At 52.2% G+C, this 20909-nt stretch overlaps 4 protein-coding genes across 4 annotated transcripts; 2 read left to right on the forward strand and 2 right to left on the reverse strand.

Moving 5' to 3' along the window:
• Nucleotides 1-4674: 4674 nt before the first annotated feature.
• Nucleotides 4675-6460, forward strand: SODALDRAFT_282396 (DUF1752-domain-containing protein; the record flags this gene model as incomplete). The annotated part of the gene is made up of 2 exons (XM_028608336.1): nt 4675-4774; nt 4842-6460. The coding sequence occupies 2 exons, from the start codon at nt 4675-4677 to the stop codon at nt 6458-6460; spliced, it is 1719 nt and encodes a 572-aa protein (XP_028464038.1).
• Nucleotides 6461-6678: 218 nt separating this feature from the next.
• SODALDRAFT_215089 (hypothetical protein) lies at nt 6679-7558 on the forward strand. The gene has a single exon (XM_028607299.1). The coding sequence runs from the start codon at nt 6897-6899 to the stop codon at nt 7359-7361; it is 465 nt and encodes a 154-aa protein (XP_028464039.1). The 5' UTR covers nt 6679-6896; the 3' UTR covers nt 7362-7558.
• Nucleotides 7559-10017: 2459 nt separating this feature from the next.
• SODALDRAFT_362012 (hypothetical protein) lies at nt 10018-13063 on the reverse strand (the record flags this gene model as incomplete). Its single annotated transcript, XM_028614424.1, has 12 exons — nt 10018-10201; nt 10284-10443; nt 10503-10522; nt 10591-10633; nt 10751-10807; nt 10955-11019; nt 11193-11255; nt 11354-11401; nt 12401-12587; nt 12748-12794; nt 12879-12921; nt 12964-13063. The coding sequence occupies 12 exons, from the start codon at nt 13061-13063 to the stop codon at nt 10018-10020; spliced, it is 1017 nt and encodes a 338-aa protein (XP_028464040.1).
• A 2822-nt stretch (nt 13064-15885) lies between these two features.
• Nucleotides 15886-18733, reverse strand: SODALDRAFT_335310 (CHY zinc finger domain-containing protein). Its single transcript, XM_028612422.1, has one exon. The coding sequence runs from the start codon at nt 18439-18441 to the stop codon at nt 16354-16356; it is 2088 nt and encodes a 695-aa protein (XP_028464041.1). The 5' UTR covers nt 18442-18733; the 3' UTR covers nt 15886-16353.
• Between the last annotated feature and the right edge of the window lie 2176 nt (nt 18734-20909).

The following is a 20909-nucleotide window of genomic DNA, read 5'->3' on the forward strand; positions in this document are numbered from 1 at the left end:
CACCCCTGGCCCCCATGAGCGATCCTTGCCAGTGTCGCCGCGGAAGCCTGATTGGGGTTCCGGCTCCAGTCCAGCAGCAATTCTGTTCGATCTGATATTGCCAACGTGGTAGATCCGCGGGACCGCACCGCATCTTTGGAAGCCTCTCTGATGAGCAATGAGCCCAACGCGACAGGCACCTGAAGGGGCTGACCTGATATGCCAGCTTTGGGCCCCGCTCCCTCCCCGTCCCAGGCAAAGGAACTCAATGTACCATGACGAAGGGTCGCTTGTCTGAACGGGGAAGACGGGGAGGTGATGTTCGCCGATGTTAATGCCTTCGATAAATGATCACCCATAATTATCTAATTCCCTCGTATAAAACCAGGAGCGAGCTTAGCCTTTCAGGAATGACAGGTGGAAAACATACTGGTCTGTGCCTGCGTTGCCACTAGATCCGACTGCCCCATACGGATTGCAACATATCGAATATTCACCTGGGAGACAAGATGGAAAGATAATCGAGTTGCCCGTTATTCCCCTTTTTGGTTTGTTACTAATTACCTAGGCTCCAAGGGAAACCTCAACGATGCCAGGCGAAAGACCATTGGGACATGATATGATCCAGGAGATGTACTTCGTAAAGGCAGTCGTCGCAGAAGAAGCAAGGGTGAAGAGTTCAGGTACTTTGTGCGAAGTAGGTATCCTTGCGAAACAATCATAGCGAAGCGTTCGCGTGTGGGGGTTTCTTTTCTGGTCGGCAACATTGCTTTTCTCTTGTCGCGGAAAAGGCTGTGGCTGCCGGGATGTGACATGTGATGAGAGAAGTTGGGGGTGCTCTCCTTCTTACGCCGTTCCATTACTTTGTAATGTAATTCCTCCTCCGTACATCAAGACCTTCCCGTTCTTACATCGCCCCAAAGCGGCAGCTCATATGAGTACTCACCTTATACGTGTTGAGGTGGTTTTGTACCGGAAGATGGTCATTCAAAGCTATGGTGCCGTTCTTATCAGGTAATTACTCCTTAATTATTAGACTGATTGTATGCCCTGTACTCCGTTTTGCTGGAGAGTTTTTGTAGGCGACGGACACGGACCTGACCGTTGTCCCCTTTTGGCGTCGCCAATGCCCCCTCAAAACCCCCACACGGAACATCCCTCTCTCGAACACGCGTGTGACAGGAACTGGATATTTGTTACCGGTCAGGCACAGTATCAAGCGATGACATTCGTTGATTGAGCAACTACAAAGTATTACTTAACACCCGTGTTAATAACTGTTTTCAGTGTTCCTTGGGACCCTTCCCAAAGCCCCTTTGCCCCTCAAGGATGCAGTCTGTGCACAATGTCATTGAAGCATATTGTCGGGTCGTTTTACGATTCTACGGAAGTGATTACTTGATAATAATATTCCACCATATCGGGAATGTTTGGCAGTTGAAGGAGTGGGGTGGGGGTTGCGACGATGCCGACAATTCCAGATCCTCTCCGGGGTCCAGGGACGACGAATGCGAGGCGGATAATGATCTTCTTGCGTCGTGGGGTTCTCGCATCCATCCGCTAACATCCATACCTGAATCCACCCAAGTTCTGCCGCCAGGCTGTGAAGTCGTCAAGCCATGTCAAGTACGCAGTAATGCGTACTCAGTCAGCTCAAAAATAACGCATGTACGTGTGTAGTTGGCCCATCATTTGGCGAGCCTGAGCTCTCTATCTGTGCTGTTTGTGTTTGCTCTAACTTCATTCACATCGCGGGACCCACCACTGGCTGCTTCGTAGGTAAGCTAACGAGATGCGTAGGTAGGTATCCTGTCCGCACTTGCCCTCCAAAACCCTTTTAATGCGGAAGGTGGCCGGCTCCGTCTCTCAGGAAGATGAACGGATTGAGGTCATGGGTTGAATGGCTTGTCAAGACGATGGAGATGCGGCGACATGACACTGAGAGGCGGAAGGTACATAAACGGGTGCGTGGGGGGTTGTGAAGAAGTCTCAAACGGATGTCTCCGCCGCCTTCGGGTAGAAAGCAATCATTTCGGTTCGTGACTTGACGCCGAGAGGACCCTGATAATCCCCTGACGGGACTGTCCTTCAGAATCAGACGATTCATGGGCACTAGCGAGACCCTTGGAGATGGTAAGGTCGCTCGCGAGGAGTTTTGAGGCGGTAACAGTGTACCGACAACTTGCCCCTGTGACCAAGATAAACTGCTGCCCATACATAACCATCCTTTCGGAAAAACGACAGAATAAGGTACTTTTAGTTTCATAGAAGAATAATCTGGGATTTCACTCCTGACCCTGCCAGGATGCGCTAAGAGGCCTAAAATGTCGCAGACCCTGTGAGTTGGCGCGGGGAAAGGTCGTCTCGTGAGCGAAAAAAAAGAAGAAAAAAAAGGGACAACACATAGGGGCAATAGTGGCGAGGCATTTGTCTGCCTGGAATTCAAATGAACCGCCAGATTCTGGGTTTCCTTGTCGGCCCCGTGACACCCCCGCGACCATCCCCAGCCGTGGAAAATAGGGAGAACAATGAATGGGGCGACTGGCAAGCAAGTGTCCTATTCGTCGCTGAGGGCGAATAGACAGCGGCAAAGTAAGGCTATGTGGAAAAGAAAAGGCCATAAGACGATCATTAGTACTTTGCCAATAATTCGTGGATAAGGAGCATGATTCGAGATAACATGACGGTGGTGAGAGTCGAATGACATTGCCGACCGGACAACGCATTAAACAGCAAGGTACCAAAAGGATCACGAGGACAAACGCGGCTTGCCAGGGAGACCGCCGAGTCCGTCATCAACGTGTGGTTATACTGACACGGCGTATCCTGGCGTTAAACATTGGGGTGACGACTGAAAAGTGCAAGGCGAATATCCACGAACGTGACGGGTTTCGATTGTTGCTCTCATCGCCAATTCAATTGTATTGGTCGGTCGATGATCACATTCGAGCCATGGAGCCCTAAGGGGAAGCCCAATCAACAAGCCAGAGCGCCTGGATGGCTGACATGGATGATGGCCTGGGTTAACACGACAGCCACTGCCTGGAGACAAATGGTGGTGGCTTGGGCGTATTCATTGGTCGCAATTCCTACGAGTTGCGATTGGTGATTCAATTCGGTGTTAACCCTTATGGTCCCAGACTTCTCCGAAGGGACGTCGGAGACTCGTCCCACGTTCACGAGGGATTGGTAAATGAAGCCGCGGGCAATTGGGACGAAGGTGCTGAATTTGGAGGGGACCCTGCGTTCCGCCTTGTGAAGCCTTAGCTAGGTCGTTGGCTTGGGCCCCTCGTGACTGTACAGTAGGAAAAGGACGAAGGACGTCGGGAAAACTAATGCTCAATACGAGGCTAACGATCCAGATGACGGAAAGAGGGGAAAAGCTACTTCAGTTTCCGTATGAATACCTCCCCAACTTAAGGTAGGCAACGGCTCAACCAGGTATTACCTACGAAGCGAAGTGTTGATCCGTACCTTACATGGTAGGAAATGTAATTTGTACAACGGTACCTACCTTAGGTATCCGTGGGAGATTTAAAACTTGGTACCGACACGTGAGCGACTTTTTAACTCAATGTGAACGGAAGCGCTGCGAGCGACGAAGGTCAGCATAAAACGGTGGCGGTGGTAATTAAGAGGGCGGCGTCCGTCATGTGACAGGTACAGTTCCGAAGGCTTAGTTAGTCTCAATACCGGGGAACCCAGACCGCTCCCGAAAAGCAGTTAGCAAGGTTATGTAGAATATGGTGCTATAAAAGGCTAAGTTTGGAATATTGACAGTAACGTTAAAAACTCGTCCGTAACGGGTACTGGGTATCTTGTGACGGAGGGTGAAATTCCGTTTTGGGGAAGCGACTGACTTTGGAAGTCGCTCACTCTGGATAAGTTACTTCGTACAACTACGTTCCCGAGGAGAACCCCGTGCCTTCATGCCGACCATCGCCGAAGGTAGAGAAAGTCACAACCAGGGATGTGACAGGGGTCCCCAGTCATCATCGGTTGACCGGTACTTCTTCCTGAACCCCTGGAATCTGGAATCCGCCACCCCCTCCACTACGAATCATGCTCTCCTTCCCCACCCCCCTGGTCGCGACTCCCTGGCCTGGCCGCCACCCCCGGCGGTACTTAGATGAGGTACTAGGGTACTTGGGCACATCCCACCGGGTACCGACCCTAGGTACCAGTCGGCCCTGTTTTCCTTTTCCCACAAGCCCCATGTCAGTCACCGCTCCCCACCCAGGTCCGTCTACCCTGGAGTGACGATGCTAGATAACTGACACCCTCCCCAATGTCCCACACACGCACACCCACTCTTCCTCTTTCCCACCACGATATTTCGACCACACACCTCAACCCGGCAGACTCCACGCAAGTGAAAAAGTACCTTCATCCGTCTCCTAAACAGCTGAGATTTCGGCATCTATCACGGGCATACGCACGCCGTAATCATTCCTCATCTTCACCCACACGATTTCACGCACTATCCGCGACGCCTAAAACAACGCCTCGTCTTTGCACATTCTCTCGACCTCTCCTGTAGCGCTCTCGGCGTTGTTGTATCAAAGGGATACAAACTAGAAACTTTCACTTACGGAGCTCACCCTCTGTCGACTACTCCATTCCGGCATACGACTTTCCCACGATTTTACACGCCGCCTCTTGCTCAACAAAACGAGCAGCTCTACTGAGGCAACCATGCCTTTTCCACTCGATGCTCACGTCCTCACAGTGGACACCAACCTTCTTCACAAGGTTGATACCTCTAATCCCCAAAATCTCTATGGCATGTGGACGGGTAAGTCGAACTCCTGCTTCCCGCTTATTCTCGCACAGGGGCTTACCACTTGACACCTCGAATTCAGTCTTTGCTCGGTGCGCAGAATCGCTTGAGCAAGGTCGGAGGTTAGAGAATATCAGCTGGCGTCTCTGGAACCGAGAAACATTTTGCTGTGCAACAGACAACTCCAAGACATCATCTGCAGCGACCAGCCTACCCCAGCAAATCCCACAAGACAGCCACCTTGCCGACTTGCCTCAATTATCCGGTAGCCTCGACTCCATCGCCGATGACGAGACTCCCGACTTCGCTTCCGACGAATCCGCAGCCGACATTGTTCGCCCTAGGATACGGCGGCAGGACTCTGGTGCTAGTCACCGCAGCCGTGGCCGTGAACGCCACATCACGGCGGATGACTTCGAGAAGCTCGTCGTCTCCATCATCAAGGAAAAGGAACCTCTTTCCGCCCCATTGCCTGAAGTTGTGGCACCTTGCACACAGGCCGTCAAGCAGATGCCTTGCTCAAAGACAAGTCTCGGACGCTCGGGCTCCACTACCACCGAGTCGTCCAGCGGGTCGTCTATAGACGAGGAGGAGCCTTCTCAGCAGCCATCATCACCGGAACTCAACACGCGGGCTACTACCGTGGTTCGCGGCTTCTCACCATCTTACATCCCCATTCCGCGTACCGTTACCGATTCGCCCCGCACTGTTCCTGCACCTCTACCCGACCCGACTTCCGAGCCGGCCCCCAAGACGATCATGCCGAAGAAGCAGCCCATGTTCGTCATGGGCGGCTCATGCTCATCCAGCGAGCTGGACCAAAGCCCTCAGGTCACACAGCACCTGCCTGCTCTGCAGCCAAAGCGCAAGATGTTCCATTTTGGTGGGTCATCTGAAGAAGATAGCTCAATCAAGAGCGCCCTTGCATCACCCAAGCCCAACAGCCTGCTTTCGGCCCAGAAGAAGCAGGCGTCGTTCAGTAACCATGTGACGACCCGTACCATCGACAACGACGCTGCCATCGCCGACGACTCGGAAACGGACTACGTAGATGAGAGCGCAATCGACGACGACGACGACTCATCCGACTGGGAGGACTCCATCGAGGACAGCGGCAGGTCGAGTATCGACGAGAAGACGATGTTCCGGCGCGTCGACTCGAGAGTCAACCTCACCTCACGACGGTCTCTCATCACGCTGATGCTCGCACACAACGAGCGAGCTGCGATGCTCGGCAATGCCGCCTCGCAATCGACTTCGGCTATCCCCCACGCACGCTTCCCCCAGGGTCCCAGCCTGGCTGCCTCACCTAACGATTCTGACGAGGCCCCACTAATGATGAAGCGCGGAGTGCGGCAGTCACCGCTGAAGCCGATTGTTGAAATTCCTCGGTCCACGGCACAGCCCATCTTGGCATCAGCCGGTCGCACCCACATGCAGGCGGCCCTGTCGCCTCGGACCACTCGTCGGAACATGCTGTCAACCGAACTCACCGAATCGCTGCGCCGCAACTTACTCTGGGAACGTCAACAAAAATCGTCCACGGCCAATGCCGTTCTCAAGCGCAGGCATACCTCGCATGATGTGGCCAATCTCAAGCAGTACCCCGAGAAGGCCTATATGAATAAGGACGAGGATGCCGGCTCCAATCTGTACTTCCAGAAGGAGACCTTCGGCGGTTATCACTCCAAGGGCTGGTAGACGAGCTTCTACACACCATGCCCATTGGAAACGGCGCTGCACGGGGGCGAACAGACGTAATTGGCGGGCCTTGGACCTGCCGTGTACAGTGTTACACTACGATGCTTTTGAGCGCATTGCATTGCGAAGCGGGATCCATTTCGAGCCAGGGTACTCTTATTTTCTACCTTACTACTTAATACCTGACCATTGGCATGGTTGGCTACACGACTCTCCGGGCATCACTGCCCTACGATGACAGGCATTACAAAAGTTACCGGCGCGGTTTCGACCACCAATTACCTTGACATTTGCACGGGGGCGTTTCTCGTTGCATGATACCAGCGACTTTTGATCTTGCTTTTTTTGGAGTTTTTGTCTTTCTTTTCTCGTCTTGCTAGCGACGTTTCAGTTCAGGAGATCAACCCAGGGACTTCATTGGGATTGTTTTTCTTCTATGACAGTGTGTACTTCTATTTCGGAGGGCTCGAGACGATTCATACCCGAGGGCAACCTCACCGCATATGACTTGAAGAAAGCGGAATGGAGGAGCTATCTGATGCCTGCTGACCGCATGGGCGGGGCCGGGCGGGGGAAAATGAATGTTTTTGTCGGATTACGGAAAGGACCATTTACTGTGGGAAGAGGAGGTGGGAAACCTAGTAGCGGGGCATTCCCGGAGGGCGTCTCGCACCAGCGAACAAAAAGCCGCAGGAAGCTAGGGGATGGTCAAAGAACAGGAAAAAGAAAAGAACAATCCCTGCTGGCCGCATTGGGTGACGAGGACGATATGGAGGAGAAGAGCAAAAGCAGCAGTAGTGCAGCATGGGCCAAAAAAAAAAGAAACAAAACGTCGTTTAAGCTACTTTATCTTGTTCACTTGACTTGTTCACTCGATCGCAACAGTAATTGCTTGTGCTGAGAGTCTGGGTCACTTTGCAGTTCCATGTTGCCTGTGCTGATTGATCTATTTGATCTACGAAGTACTTACTTTTCGTACTTTGACTTTTGTAGAACCCGTGACATTGGAAATTACAGCATTGAGGCACCACACCTGATAGAGTCTCGCTTACCCAAGCGGTCGGGTGCTTCAGGATAAATATTGCACGGCTGTTTGTGTTGTTGGCTAACCCTTAGCTCTCGGGCCAACACGGAGGGGTGCCGGTACGTTGTATGCGACAGTGGCTCAGCCCACGTTGGGCATTTGTGTCCCTGTAGACCGTTGACACGTTCAAGTACGAGGACGACCAACACGGTGAGCAACAGAAGGTCACAAGGGCGGTGAAGCCAGATCTGGATAGGAGGAGGGATGGAAGATGAAAATCATCACGTCCTTTGGTATGACATCAGATCAGGATCGGAATAGACGCCATCTCTGGTCTTCTCTTCCATGTGCCCTGCAGCCCGGCACTTTACTTGACCATTATGTACTACGCATGTTAAGAAACGGCCCGACACTTGGAACAGAAAGAAGAAAATGAGGGGCGCAATCCCATTTTGTTGAGCTATGTACGTGTACAAACATTTCTAGTCCTGACGAATAATGGCGCGACATTAGAAAGAGAGGTCCGGTACCTCGAATAACCTCGCTCGAACCTGCTCGAGGCAACTGCCCAAGACAGAGAACCGACAGGGGTCAGGAAAATGACGTTCTTCGCATCATCTTGTAATTATCAGTCTGTTTGCTACAGTGTTTTCGATGCCGAGAAGTCTGATATGTGCCTAAGAAAGCCACAATAAGACGGATGAGAGGAGACAAGCTCAGGCTCAGGGTGATAAAGAAGAGGTTGGTGGGGACGTGTCGGTGTGAAAATACCGAGCAGGACGCGATTCTTCTTCTCGTGGTCCAGCCTGGTGGGAATTACCCTGTTCCCGGAGGGCCGAGGTTGGTCGAAGGGACATCACTAATAACGCACACACAGTTACTACTCAGTAATTAGTGCGGTGCGCTACCCGAGCCTCGGCGCTGTTTGATCAAGGCAGAGGAAATCGGGAATTATTGGGCACGGAGAAACTTGAGTCGAGAAAGTCATCGGTCTCGACTTGAATGTTACTGCTGGATGAGGAGGAGTGTGTACAAGGATAAGGCATATTTCGTGAGGAGGGCAGGTGTTGAGGGGTTCTTGGCCGGTGTAAGTGACCCCATTTGGCCCGTCCGGTGCCAGCTTGTGCTGGAGGGGGGCGTGAACGGGACGAATGTTTGAGGACCGAGAAAATGACAACCTTTGTGCTTGTCGCGTCGCGAAAACGAAACGGTAAGACTGTTTTGAATCGAGATGAGTTGGGATGCCGGCCGGCGTATCCACATACACGCTTTCTCTCCCCCCCAACACACACACACATATATCGGGTGAAGGGTAGAGACAGCTCTGGTTAGGACGGACGAAAGGACTCTTGCCATTAATGCCACAACTACGTGTAACTCAATGCGTAGGGATCGTCGAGGAAGAGAGACGATGGCATTTCCCGATCTGTCTGTCACGCGAACGCAAGGTGCCACGCTGATACGCATCAGGTATCGCAGGTCGCCTGGAACAGCGACTGTAGGGCTGCTGGTGGTGTGCGCCGAGACGACCACCTCTCCAATTCTGACACCTTATTCGTTAAGTAGCGCGTCATTAAGCTCCCCCCGAAGCCATCCGAATCACGGTATGGCGAATTTACGATCAAGTCACCCCAAAAGAGACATACAGTGGTTGATTATGGGTACATACCTACCTATTGTAGACATCCCCGGATTCTTCACCCCTCTTCGCATGACATCACACCCATTACATACCTATTCAATCTTGCATTCCACAAGAAGTGCCCTGGGCGGATCAGATGCGATCTTTGACTGCCGACCTGCGGGATGCCTATAACGAACGAATGACGTGCTTTCGGAATTCTTGGACTTGGAATGGCCACCCACGTGCCCGCCAGTCTGCAGCCGGTCGATAGGGATCGGCAAGACTTTCGTTTTGTTTACTTGTGCTTTTTTGCCTTTTTTTTTCTTCTGTTCCTATTTTGTGGGTGGGCAGTCGAGATGGACACTGCGTTCGAGATGGAGGGTGATGGGTTGCTGAGAGCTTGACAGCGCATACCCTCCCTCCCATCACGGTGCCCCATGCCAAATCAAGGTGTTTACATACGTTGTACGCATCGTCCAGCATGTCTTCTGATCTATCGAGATCCTCCCATAGGTAGACAGACCTGGCGATGCTTGGTATTGGGGGCGGACGGCCCATGGACATTACTGATCTGCTAACTCGCTGGTCTGGGTTGGTTGGAGAAGAAGACGAAACGAGGAGCTTGTCATAACGCAAGATTCGAATCCTTCCCCACATCGTCGTACCTGAGTACATACCCTCTGTGCCCACTGCGTAATTAATTACTTTACCTCATCAATATGGGGGGGATCTCGGTCAACTACGAATACGTATTGTCGTCCTTAACACTGACCGTGAACCTTCTCCATCTCACCGTCGGTGTGGACACGAAAAGGCGCCATTGGGTGCCATTGGTGGGGGTTGAAAAAATGTGTTGACCGACGCGTACGGAGATAACGAGAACGAGCCGTTCAGGTCTATCCCCGGCGGCTAAAGATATGTCCTGATATGTCCTGGATGATGAATCTTCAAGCTGTACTCCGTAGGCCTTTGTTCTGCGTGAAAATGTTCCGGAGCCCGCAATTCGGAGCTCATCTTGGCAGGACAGACCAGTGGTCCAGGCATCGGCATGGTATAGTGCTGAGCAGTCCTCCACACTTCGTAGGCAAATAGTCTGGCAGTTGTTGTGTGTGCCACCCGCGGGGGGCCCTACTATCTTCCCCGGCGGCTCCCCGATCTTTAGGATCATTACCTACATCATGTAATTACTGGCCTTGGACACTCCATGTGTTCCATAATCCGGGGTTCGGCCAAAATCATCGAGTAACTGTCTCAGTGTGATTTCATCTTTACGTCTCGTATCACTACAGGCAAGGTATTCGAGCTGTGAATAAGTGTGGACGAACTCTCCGATGGCTTAATTACAAAATGGTCAGCGACCTGCGTCCTGTGTGGGGTACGGAGTACACGTGTACATCTCGATCCAACATTCAGGCTAAACACCACACCGAACGTCACAACGTTCTTCCCGCCCTTCTTCCGGTATTTTCTTTATCCGCCAACTTGTCCCCGCCACGAAACTGGACGATCATAGCATCCGGCCGGTCTGGCGGCTCGAGTTTGCCTTCTTACAGTAGCACTAAAGAATATATGCCAAATAGCCACTTTTACTACGGTTTGTTTTTAAGCATACCCTAATGGCGATTTTAAGGCGTTCGCAAACGCCAAACTGCCCATTTCGTCCACCGTTTGATAGCTCGCACTGGCAGGTCGTCCACACCTAGTTATCATCCAGTGATCTCGCTTAGTGGCTATCGGGTACCTCGAGGGTGTACTGCGAAATAAGATCTGATTCCATGCTTATGTACCTATCTTACTATGGCAATTCTGTCATTGGAGCGTTTATGTCGTTTTACTTCTTATCCACCACCCAGACCCGACAAGACGGACAGGACGGTGACACTGGCTGGAGTGTACAGTCTTCCATGTTTCCTTGATCATGATGAGTGTAGGCCTGCACACACACGTGTTAGGTAGTTATCAAGGTCCTCGAAAGCACAGATACGAAAATGTCAGGTTTCCACCTCGAAACCGATCTTTCTACCCACTCCGTAATCACCCCACCCATCAATCTGAAGTATTTTGTACTTGCAGGTTAGGGAGACTTGGAATCCGTGTTCTTATGGGCTTCGAGTCCCTTGAGTGTATCAATCGCGTCTCGAGCAGTTCTAGCCTCGAATTTGATTCCAAGTTTGTTCCGTAGTCTTGGCGGGATCCCTTATCACCGGAGAGACCGGATAGAAAGCTCGAAGTAGTCGTAGGACACAAGCCTGTGGGCTCTTGGGCATCCAGAGTCGGGCACCCAACATCGGCCCTTTCATGCCGCGAGATTTGATCTTAATCATGTTAATGTAGGTATCGGAGCAAGCATCAAGGGTCTTCGTTAAGATCAACGACCGACTACGCCCACCCCGCTTGAAGTTATTCGCCCGCCCGGACGTAAGGGCTGACAATATGTTTTCATGGAGGCTCTTGTACTTTGAAGATACACCGGCCACGGTACTTCGTGGCTATACCCATTTCCCCGAATTTGGGCCGTCGCCTACATAAGTGATTCTTTATGTACTTAACAAAGCAGACCAGTCGGACGCGGTTAATTACGCAGTTTGGCTACGTCAACACGTTCCCAGTTCCAAGGTCCTTCAAATAGAATGTAATTATGCAGGGACTTTCACTGGTATAAGTCGAGTTAACAGGGCAGAATACTTATTACAGGGAAGGACGCGTTTTTATGTCATGTTTACGGCTCTACATACGGAGTATGCAACCAACAGGATAGAGCCAACCCCGCAATAGCTTCCTCGTGGTTTTATTAGCCCAAACCAGTGACAAGTAACATTCTCCACTTAGTGGAACTCTCTGCACCAATCCGCATCCATTTTCGCCCTCCTGCTCCCGTTTCAAAGGTTCTGGAAACGTTCTACAGGGTACAAATACTCCGATACTTATTAATTACTTCCGGAGATCACCAAGGGGCATCTAAAGTCTCTGCACTACAACGTACTTTTACTCACTCCGCAGTCTACACTAGGCCATGGGAGGAGACGAAACTCGGGGTTATCTTAATGAACCGCTCCATACGGAGTCGAAGTACACGTGTAGAATGTCTGTTCCTTTTAATGATTTGTGTAAGGGGACGTCCGCAAATTATAGCATGTCCCTGCATTCCCGGTACTCGAGGCACCGATTGTTTGACTTTTCCTCGACCCTCAATTTGGTAACATAGACTCGTTACTTCCTGCGGCTCTTGCACGTGGTCTAGCCCACTGGGAGGTTGAGCGGCTGAAACGGGGTTTTTTTCTTTTTTTGGCACATGTCGGCAGTCTCGCTGCTGCGACGGTGAAAATCGACCCCAGTCTGGCATACATGCCTGAAGAGCTGCGAGTCGAACTTCTTCAGTACAGCATACTCCCCTCGTTGACGAGTCGAGAATTTAGACCCTCGACTCCTACTGAGTAGTTGAGTAGTCCACGTCGTTCTGCTCCACTCGGTAGGCGTGACTATGACGAAACAATTCGTTTGGTCACCTCAGCAGTCAATCCGTTTCGACTTCGATCACGTTACGAGGGTGGCTGTTTGGTGCATGTTTATCCACCTGTTTTTTTTTTCAGATTTCAGTTCGGTCTACATCTTCATAGTGTGGTCAATATGATGATGCACATCTCTCGGATGAGAAGTCGTAAAAAAAGGGGTTCTTCAGGGGCAGGCTGACAGGAAGCATCGCATTGCCAGTCGTCAGTCAGAACGAGTGCCGAGTAGCGTCCAACGGGGGACACAGAATAATTACAGACAGATCACTCACCGTCTCACTGAAAGTCTTCTTCTCCCAGCCGCCTCATTCATGTATTCGTATGTAGGTGCCTGACGGGGTCCGACCATGGGTAGGGCCGCCATAATTACGGCTCGTTCCCTGCAACTCCTTGCGCTTCCCCACGCTGAACATGCAACACGCCGTCTCTGCACCGACGTATGGCATCTAAAATGAGCCATTTCGAGACACGAGCTGGGTCACCCTTATCCCAACTGGGTCCTGGCTGGGGAGTATCAACTGCCACACTCCTCTGCCCAAGAGTATCAAACTCTTGGCGTTAAGACCAATGTCTGAAGTCGAGGCAAAACGGTGGAAGACGGTATTGTGGGACGTCCACCAGGCTTATTCATCATCTTTTCCGTTTCTGTTCATCGGCTTATCCTTTTTCATCCATCCTTTCCGCATTCAGTACACTTAGTATCGGCTAAAGTCCTTCATTCAACCTTTACCCTAGCTAGCAACAGACCTAATAAAACACCCGCCTCTTCTTCATCGTTCCTGTTTCATTGTCCAAGGAGCTCATACAATGTACACGATATACATAGACCGGATGGCACTTATTCTCTCTGCTCAGTGTCGTTACTCTAGAAGAGGACGAGGCCTGGCTAAGTTATGCCCTGTCGGTTTTGTCAGCCTCGAGAAAAGCCCCGCAAATCTGAGGGCATTAGATTTCCCTTTTCCCTTTCTTTTTCCTCCCGGCATTGTCTTGCAATCATCCTCGGTAGCGTCTCTATCATGCAATCCCATCCAAATACTACCTTACATACATACGACGTCCGCGGTGTACGTCCATGTACATCATTGCCCGGTGAAAACTGGAAGCACATCCCAGGAACTAATTATGGCAGGCCCTGGGCTTCTTCCCTTGTCCCATTACCATGGTTCTCATCGCTTCCACATGTTCCAGACCAGTTCTGAATCCGGAAGGTCTCCGCAGTGCTGGGCAGATCCAAGAAGCGGGGATGATGCCGGCAGTCTTGGGTAAATGAATAAGGGGGGCGGTTGATTGTGGAGTACTGAGGTCGGACCCCCTGACTCGGGTGTATGTAACAAAAATCACATGGCATCGTTTAAAGCGAAGGTCTCGAACCAATGGGCGCATGCCAATCTCCAAACGTCTTGTCCCAACCCCGCCCGACCGTCGGCCAGTCCGAGCGGGTCAGCTGATTAACTATCGGGGCTATCGGGACACGGGGCAGATGACGGCGGCGCGGCGGTGAATGACTCCGTTTTCTCTCTTCCGTAAAGTAAACAATGGAGAGAAAGACAATGGGCATTGTCTCTTCTCCGCGAGGTATTCGTATGTACTTTATACATACTTTGGTAATGAGACATAGGGTCCAAGCTCTCCACTTTGCATTGGCCATCTCCTTGATGTTCTTCTTCGACGACCGCAATGCGCACGAAAGCATGTCAACCTTGGGGTTTTACCGGTATCTCATTTGCCCGTTAACAGCGCTTTTCATTCGTTGGTATAGAAACCTTTTGGAAAAGCAACAGCGCGCTCTCAAGTCGAGGAGCCTTTGGCCATATTGGCTCATAGCTGTCTATGCACATATGTTGATTGTATTACTATTGCTTCCTGAGCTTAGCCCGGTTGTATACTAATTACTACTGGATACCAGCGGGTCTTGCCGTTTCTTCCCCGGATTCTGGATCGATCGCGATTGTAAAGCACGACAGGCATCAGAGGAATTAATGAAGATACAGATAGATGGATGCCCTTCACGAACAATCCTGCGGCCTGATGATGCGATGTTTAGCAGGGAACACAGCGTATGTGCGCTCTGATTTAGAATTGCGATAAACCTATCCTGGGAGGCGTGGTCGGAGAGAAATAGAAGAACCTGATCTTGAGAAGCTCTGTGCTCGTTTCGGCCAACTTTCACCTTGGAACCCCCCGGCTTTTTGATGAGAAGGATGACGGTATTACAACCTACAACCTACGCATAGTGCCTAGAGCTGCGAGAGAATGACAGACGGTGATTCGATGAAATACATTGCGTCACAGCAGCAGGTTGTTCCAAGGAAATTAGTTTGACGATAGAAGCAAGCCGAGGTCTTCTATGCCTATATTACTTCGTATATATGTACTCCGCACTCCGTATTTCGACCCCTATAGCCGGCGTATATATGCATTCAACCGTGCCCACTTTGCCCGTTTGAGATATTCACCGCGCCTTACGAGGCCTCCCCCTTGGACTCAGTGTCCCAAGGAAAAGGATGAGGCGTACCGGGGAAGCAGGACTCAGAGCCGCCAGCAACCGGCCTACCCAGCTACCAGTCCTCGGTCTCGTCTGGCGTCGCAAGAAAGGGAAAGTCTTTAGGGCATCCCGGGAAGCTCCGGGCCCCAGGATACATACATTTCCTCTTTTGGACTACGAACATGGCGCGATGCTCACGGACAGAACCTCCTCTCCGACCTAAGTATATCCAAGGAAGTATTGAGTGGAAGAAATGAGCAGAGTGGTCACTAGGCCGTTGCTTTCATGCGCATCTGATACCTGCCTGTCATCTTCATACGAAGTCGGTATTACGGAGTGACAGGGCCACTTCCGAGTCATGGAACCGTCGTATCAAGGCGGCGAATAGACGGCTTTCATTCAGCCCATCTTTGGCTTCATGGCTTCACTAGATTCTTCCACGCTCGGTCGTCGAAAACCCAGTCCGCCGGACTGGGTTTCCACCATAAGAGAAGGCAACAGGGCATCAGCAGGGCGTTGTTGAGATGTTGCAGGGGTTTACAAAAGGCCAAAACGGACCACAAGGCACAGGTATTCCTTGACCTACTAACCATCCATGCCACTGGTCACTGATGGAATAACCCCTAGGGTAGAGGCGTGCGGATATGGAAGCACTGACTGGTGACATTTCCCACTGCCCCCGGCCGAAGCGACGAATCTTGGTATGGTGGTTGATGTAAGTAAATGCACGGATACTGAACACTGACCAAAAGTCTATAGCATGCTCTTACCGACGTGGGAAACGTTCCAGACTAGCCCAGAAGGGTTGAGTTGCGTGTCCGGACATTGGAGGAGGCTGGATATGGGTTCCTGGACGGCAGACGTATGACTGTTCGGTAACATAACAGAATCGATGCAAAGAAAGAACGAGAGGAATGGGTTGCCCGAGTGGTGATATTGCCCAATGACAATGCTGATATCTCACATGTGTGCTTTTTGTACTGCAGCCATGATAGGGCGGACGATACTCCATGTGTTCACCCGGGGAATGAGCGAATTACGAAGTACATATGACGACTCTACACCCTGGGAGCGAGCGAGCAGCAGAGTCGCGGTGAGACAAGAGAAGGACGAGCACAGTACCTCGACTTTTCGTGTATTCGGTGTAGCCATGGCGATGGACTATCCATTGACGACGACAGGTCGATCCATGTCAAACGGAATGAGGGTATGGTCCAAAGAAGGTCAGGCATCAAGTAGCAATAAAAGAGGTCAGTCTTTCCTCGCCGCCTCTCCTGGCCCAACACGCTTGTGCTTCCTCTTGTCCTTCCGATTCATCAACCTCCTGTCTCTGGTCCCCTTGCCCCCTTCCCAAAAACCCTTGCCTCTCCTGCCAATGACACTCCGCCCGCAGAAACCGCATGAATCCACAGCGTACCGCTGCTCGCGACTGCACCAGCCACAGACCATCCGACTCGCCCATTCGTTCAGATGCTCCTCCGCCTCGTCGTGGCAGCGGTCGCAGGGGTACACTCTGTTGCAGCAACTGAAGCGGAACCAGCGGAAGCTCTTACGGTAGTGGCCGCAGGCTCCACGAGAGGGCAGCGGTTCGCCCGTGCGGAGCCCTAGCTTGTCCTGTTTCCCGGGGTTCCCGGACGCCGGGGCGGTCAGAGTCCCCGGTGCGTACGGGAGGAAGCGGACGTCGGGGATTTTGAAGTTGAATTTCCCGTGGCAGTCGCGGCACACATTCGTGGTGCTCTCACCGCGGACCGAGACGAGTCCGGGAGACGGTGTGGAACACTTGGCGCAGACGGGAACGAAGGTGCTCGGTAGCATATCGGCCACTGTGGCGCCCGCAAGATCAAGGAATCCGGCGCGGGCCGAGTTCTGATGGACGAGTTCTGACCGGAACCGGGCGGCGAATCCGGCGGCACATTTTCGGCAGGAGGCCATTTTCTCGGTCTCATCCTTCAGGCCGGTGATTTCGTTGACCGTCTTGCAACGCTCACATTTCACGCTGATGCTGAGGATGGAGACTCGCAAGAGTTCGATAGCATGGAGCTCGATGCCTGGGAAGGACAGAGCTATCCCGCGTTCACGGGTAGAGCCAGAAGGCAGCACTGAGTCGCCTGGATCAGCCGTCAACGGAGCGCCGTCTGTATCAGAACCATCGTCTGAGCTCGAGTCGTAACTGTAGTCCGAGGAGTCTTCTTCGTCTTCCGGGTCACCAGCTCGGCGAGCCCACTCGGGAGGACGAGGAATAACCTTTATATGGCTTCGCTCGTCGTCCAAGCCGTCGCTCACAACGGCCTTTTGCGGCACGCTAGGTGCTGCGGGTTTGGACTTTGGTCCGGGTTCCCGGGGCTCCTCAGGTTGCTTCGGCTGCGCCTGGGCTTGCTTGGCCAGAACATGCATATTCTGGGCAAAGTAGTTGACGTGGCTCATGAGGGTCATCTGCTTCTGTTCAATGGCCTTCTGCACAAATAGTTCTTCCAAGGGTTCCGCGTCGAGAGACTCCACCTCGTTGAGTTGGATCCTCAGGGGTTGTAGAGGATAAAGCAGCGGCACAATGAAGTGCATCGTTTTCACACCCTGCAAGCCCGCTGGGAGCTCAAACCGCCGTCTCGGTTCTACGGGCAACGTGTAGACAATTCCATCGGCAGAGCGGCGATATAACGAAAGGCGACCCATGCGGGTCTCGATCTGACGTGTTTCCTGGGCACGCCTGGCTTTGGCCTCGGCAATCTGCTCCTGCGAGTATGATGGCTCCAGGTACCGTTGAGGTTTTGATGGCGGCTGCACGCTACTGAGAGCGGACGGGGAAGCCTGCTTCATTGCCGCTGCTTGTGAAACCGAGTGTTCGACGGCGTCATGGTGCCTGGTGTCCTTGAAGGCCACAAGTTTGATGGTCTCGGCTTTCTGTTCGGATAAGAAGACCTCGAGATTTCGATCTAGAGCGTGGGTCAGGGCGAGGAGAGTGGCCCCCGGTTTCTCACGGACAAGCTTCTCCCAGCCCTTTTCCACGTTGATGGCGAAGCCCCTCGGAATGTCCTTGTTCCTCACACGTAGTGTTGGTGGCTCTTCCGGGTAATGCTCGGGAACTCGAAGCTCACACTCAAGAAGGTCCAGGTCGAAGGGGAAATCTGGATCTGATGGCTTAAGCCTGAATGCCAGAGAAGTTGCGCCGTCTTTGAGTGTCGTTTCTTGACACAAATATCTGCGCCGTAGCTGCTCGAGCTGGTATCCTCTGGGGTCTTTCGACTGCGCCTCAGGGACAGGCTTGGGAACGACTCGTTGAGAAGAGGGTTGGCTGACCGCCTGTTGACGGCTGACGCCACCGTGCTGTTGAAGAGAGACCATGACGAAATGGCTAATGATTAGGAATGAAAATGTACAACAATTTTTTTTTAGCTGAGCTGAACGTTTCAAACCAAATACGAATGAGACTCTGCGAACGCAGAACAAGATGGCAGCAAGAGCCGAGACGATGGCTACAGTGAGTGCACTTGTGGATGAATGTATGCCTGACGAAAGTGACGCGGTAATGATAAGAAGTCTCTATGATGAGCCAGCTACCTACCTACATTAGACAATATATAAAGGTGAGGGATATGTCTGGCAAGATGAGACGATGATCGATGAAATAGAAAGTGGAATGGAGTGTAGCGGAAAGAGCGGAAAGGAAGACGAGAAGTCGATGGAGTTCTCTGAGTGGTCTGAGTGGTTCTCTGCGCCTCGCCAAGCCACTTCGTGTGGCGATTTCCAGCGTCAAACCCAGCCGTTGGAAGGTTGGGAGACTCACGGCGTGACATGACCGCGGATGAGTCAGAGGGTCTAGGCGGGGACGGGACCATTGGACCTACAGTACCACACTATAATATTCCGTTGCGCCTACAAACCAACTAATATCGAAATACCTTACCGTACGGACACTGGCTTTTCCCATCATCACAGTCGACATTGGCTCATATGGGCGATTAAGATTCTACTAAACTCGAACACGATAGCAGAGTCACACCTCATGACCGCTAACTGGTGCAAAGAGGATCCAGACCCCAAATTCGGTTTCGACGACAATTGCCCTTGGCCTTGATGATAAGACGTCTCGTTACCGACAGGAGATATCGAGTTTCTGTGTGAGTCATCTGAGTGAACAGCGGCACGGCTCGACAGTCACAGTTAGCAGCGCATCGCTCAGTTGGCTCAGAAACTTCCAGCCCACACGATATTCACGATGACCTTGTGATTCCATGTTCCCTTAGTATCAGGGCTCTCCATTCCTTACGGGGAACCCAACTATCCGCATCATAGGCGGTCAAGTCGATGCCCAACCTATGTCGTTGTGGGAATGCCAGCTCGCTCGCTGAGCTGGCCAGACGCCACCGCCTCGCGTGATTCCTGGTAGAACGGAGGAATGGGAAAGAGGCAAAGAAAGATACAAGCCGTGGATGTACTCTTTCCATTCCTCGATGTATCTTGATGCTCGACGTTTGTACACCTCATGAACGAGGGGATCCATGTTAACCACACCGATGGGATCATGCACACAGAGGCTAGTCATGGTGGCATAATGCATGGCGTGGACGCGGGCATGCAGGACCTCGAGTGACCGCCGGGTCACTGGGCTGGCACGATGCACACGGGATGCATCTTTGCGCGCAGCCAGCGGACGAGACATGGCGGACCAAACAAGCAGAAAGATAAAAGAAGGGTGAAACGGCTAGCTCCTCAGGCAAGAGTTGTCCTCCGGCACTACCACTAAATCATCGCATGATCAGGCGAGAGAGAGATAATGGGATCTGAATGGGGGGGGGACAAGAAAGCGCAAGCAAGCAAAAACTGGAGGGGAAAAGAAGAGAAAACCCCCCGGGGCCGGTAGGGCGGCTAGTGTCCGTCCCTTGGAGACACGACAGGACGTCACACAGCTCCCGCTACATCGGTCCCCCGATGGGATATGATACTTCGTGCAGTTGGCTACCCGAAACATGCCACAGGAGCAGGCGCTGACCGCCTCGTAACGCCCAGTGATCGGAGCAAGGCTATATATGTCATGTGGAAACCAAGACACGCATCTGCCGGGGAAGGTGCCGGTAAAACGGTACGTGCCCGAAGTACGCCATAAGACTGACCCCGGCCGACCGACGAATCGACGACTTTGCTTTTTAGAAGCATCATTGCCGGCCAGATCGTCAGTGAAACGGTAGGGCGACGGGGTTTAGTAGCTTTGTTCCCACCTTTCCCGTCACGACTTCACCGCCGAGGAACGTTCCGAGACCGTTTCTGGTGAGTTCTATGCAAAGCCTCGACATAGCCGAGTGGCCCAAGCAAAGCCTCGTCAAGGGACCAAACACGCCGTCGAAGCTAGGGCCTAGTTATGACATCTGATCCTCGCGGTTGTCGAAGAAATCCCCGTGTCGCGGGGTAATTTCTCTCCAACCGTAGACGAAAATAGGCAGGCAGAGCAGGCCGGCAGGCAGGTGCAAAAAAGTGTAACCCAGCAGATCACCAGGTCAGCCTCAGCCTGCTCCCGTCATCTTGGAGTCGGTGAAATGGAGAGTTGATGCCTGGCAGCAGCTAAAGGTCATAGATGAGCCTTTGGATGGTTTTGGATGGTTGCCCGTAACAAATGCGGCCTAGCCTGGCTCAGGGACATGCCAACTCATCAGTCGGCGCCCTGGTGACCAAGGAGGATATGCAAGTTTGGGCGGTGAGGGTGGTGATGGAGGGTGGGATGGTGCAATCGGACAAGAACGCGGAGCTGCGCGAGAAATATGACGGCGGACATGAAGTAATTAATTACCTTACTTCGTAGATACAGAGCCATCTAA

Source organism: Sodiomyces alkalinus (genome assembly GCF_003711515.1).
Source record: "Sodiomyces alkalinus F11 unplaced genomic scaffold SODALscaffold_9, whole genome shotgun sequence".
NCBI lineage: Eukaryota > Fungi > Ascomycota > Sordariomycetes > Glomerellales > Plectosphaerellaceae > Sodiomyces > Sodiomyces alkalinus.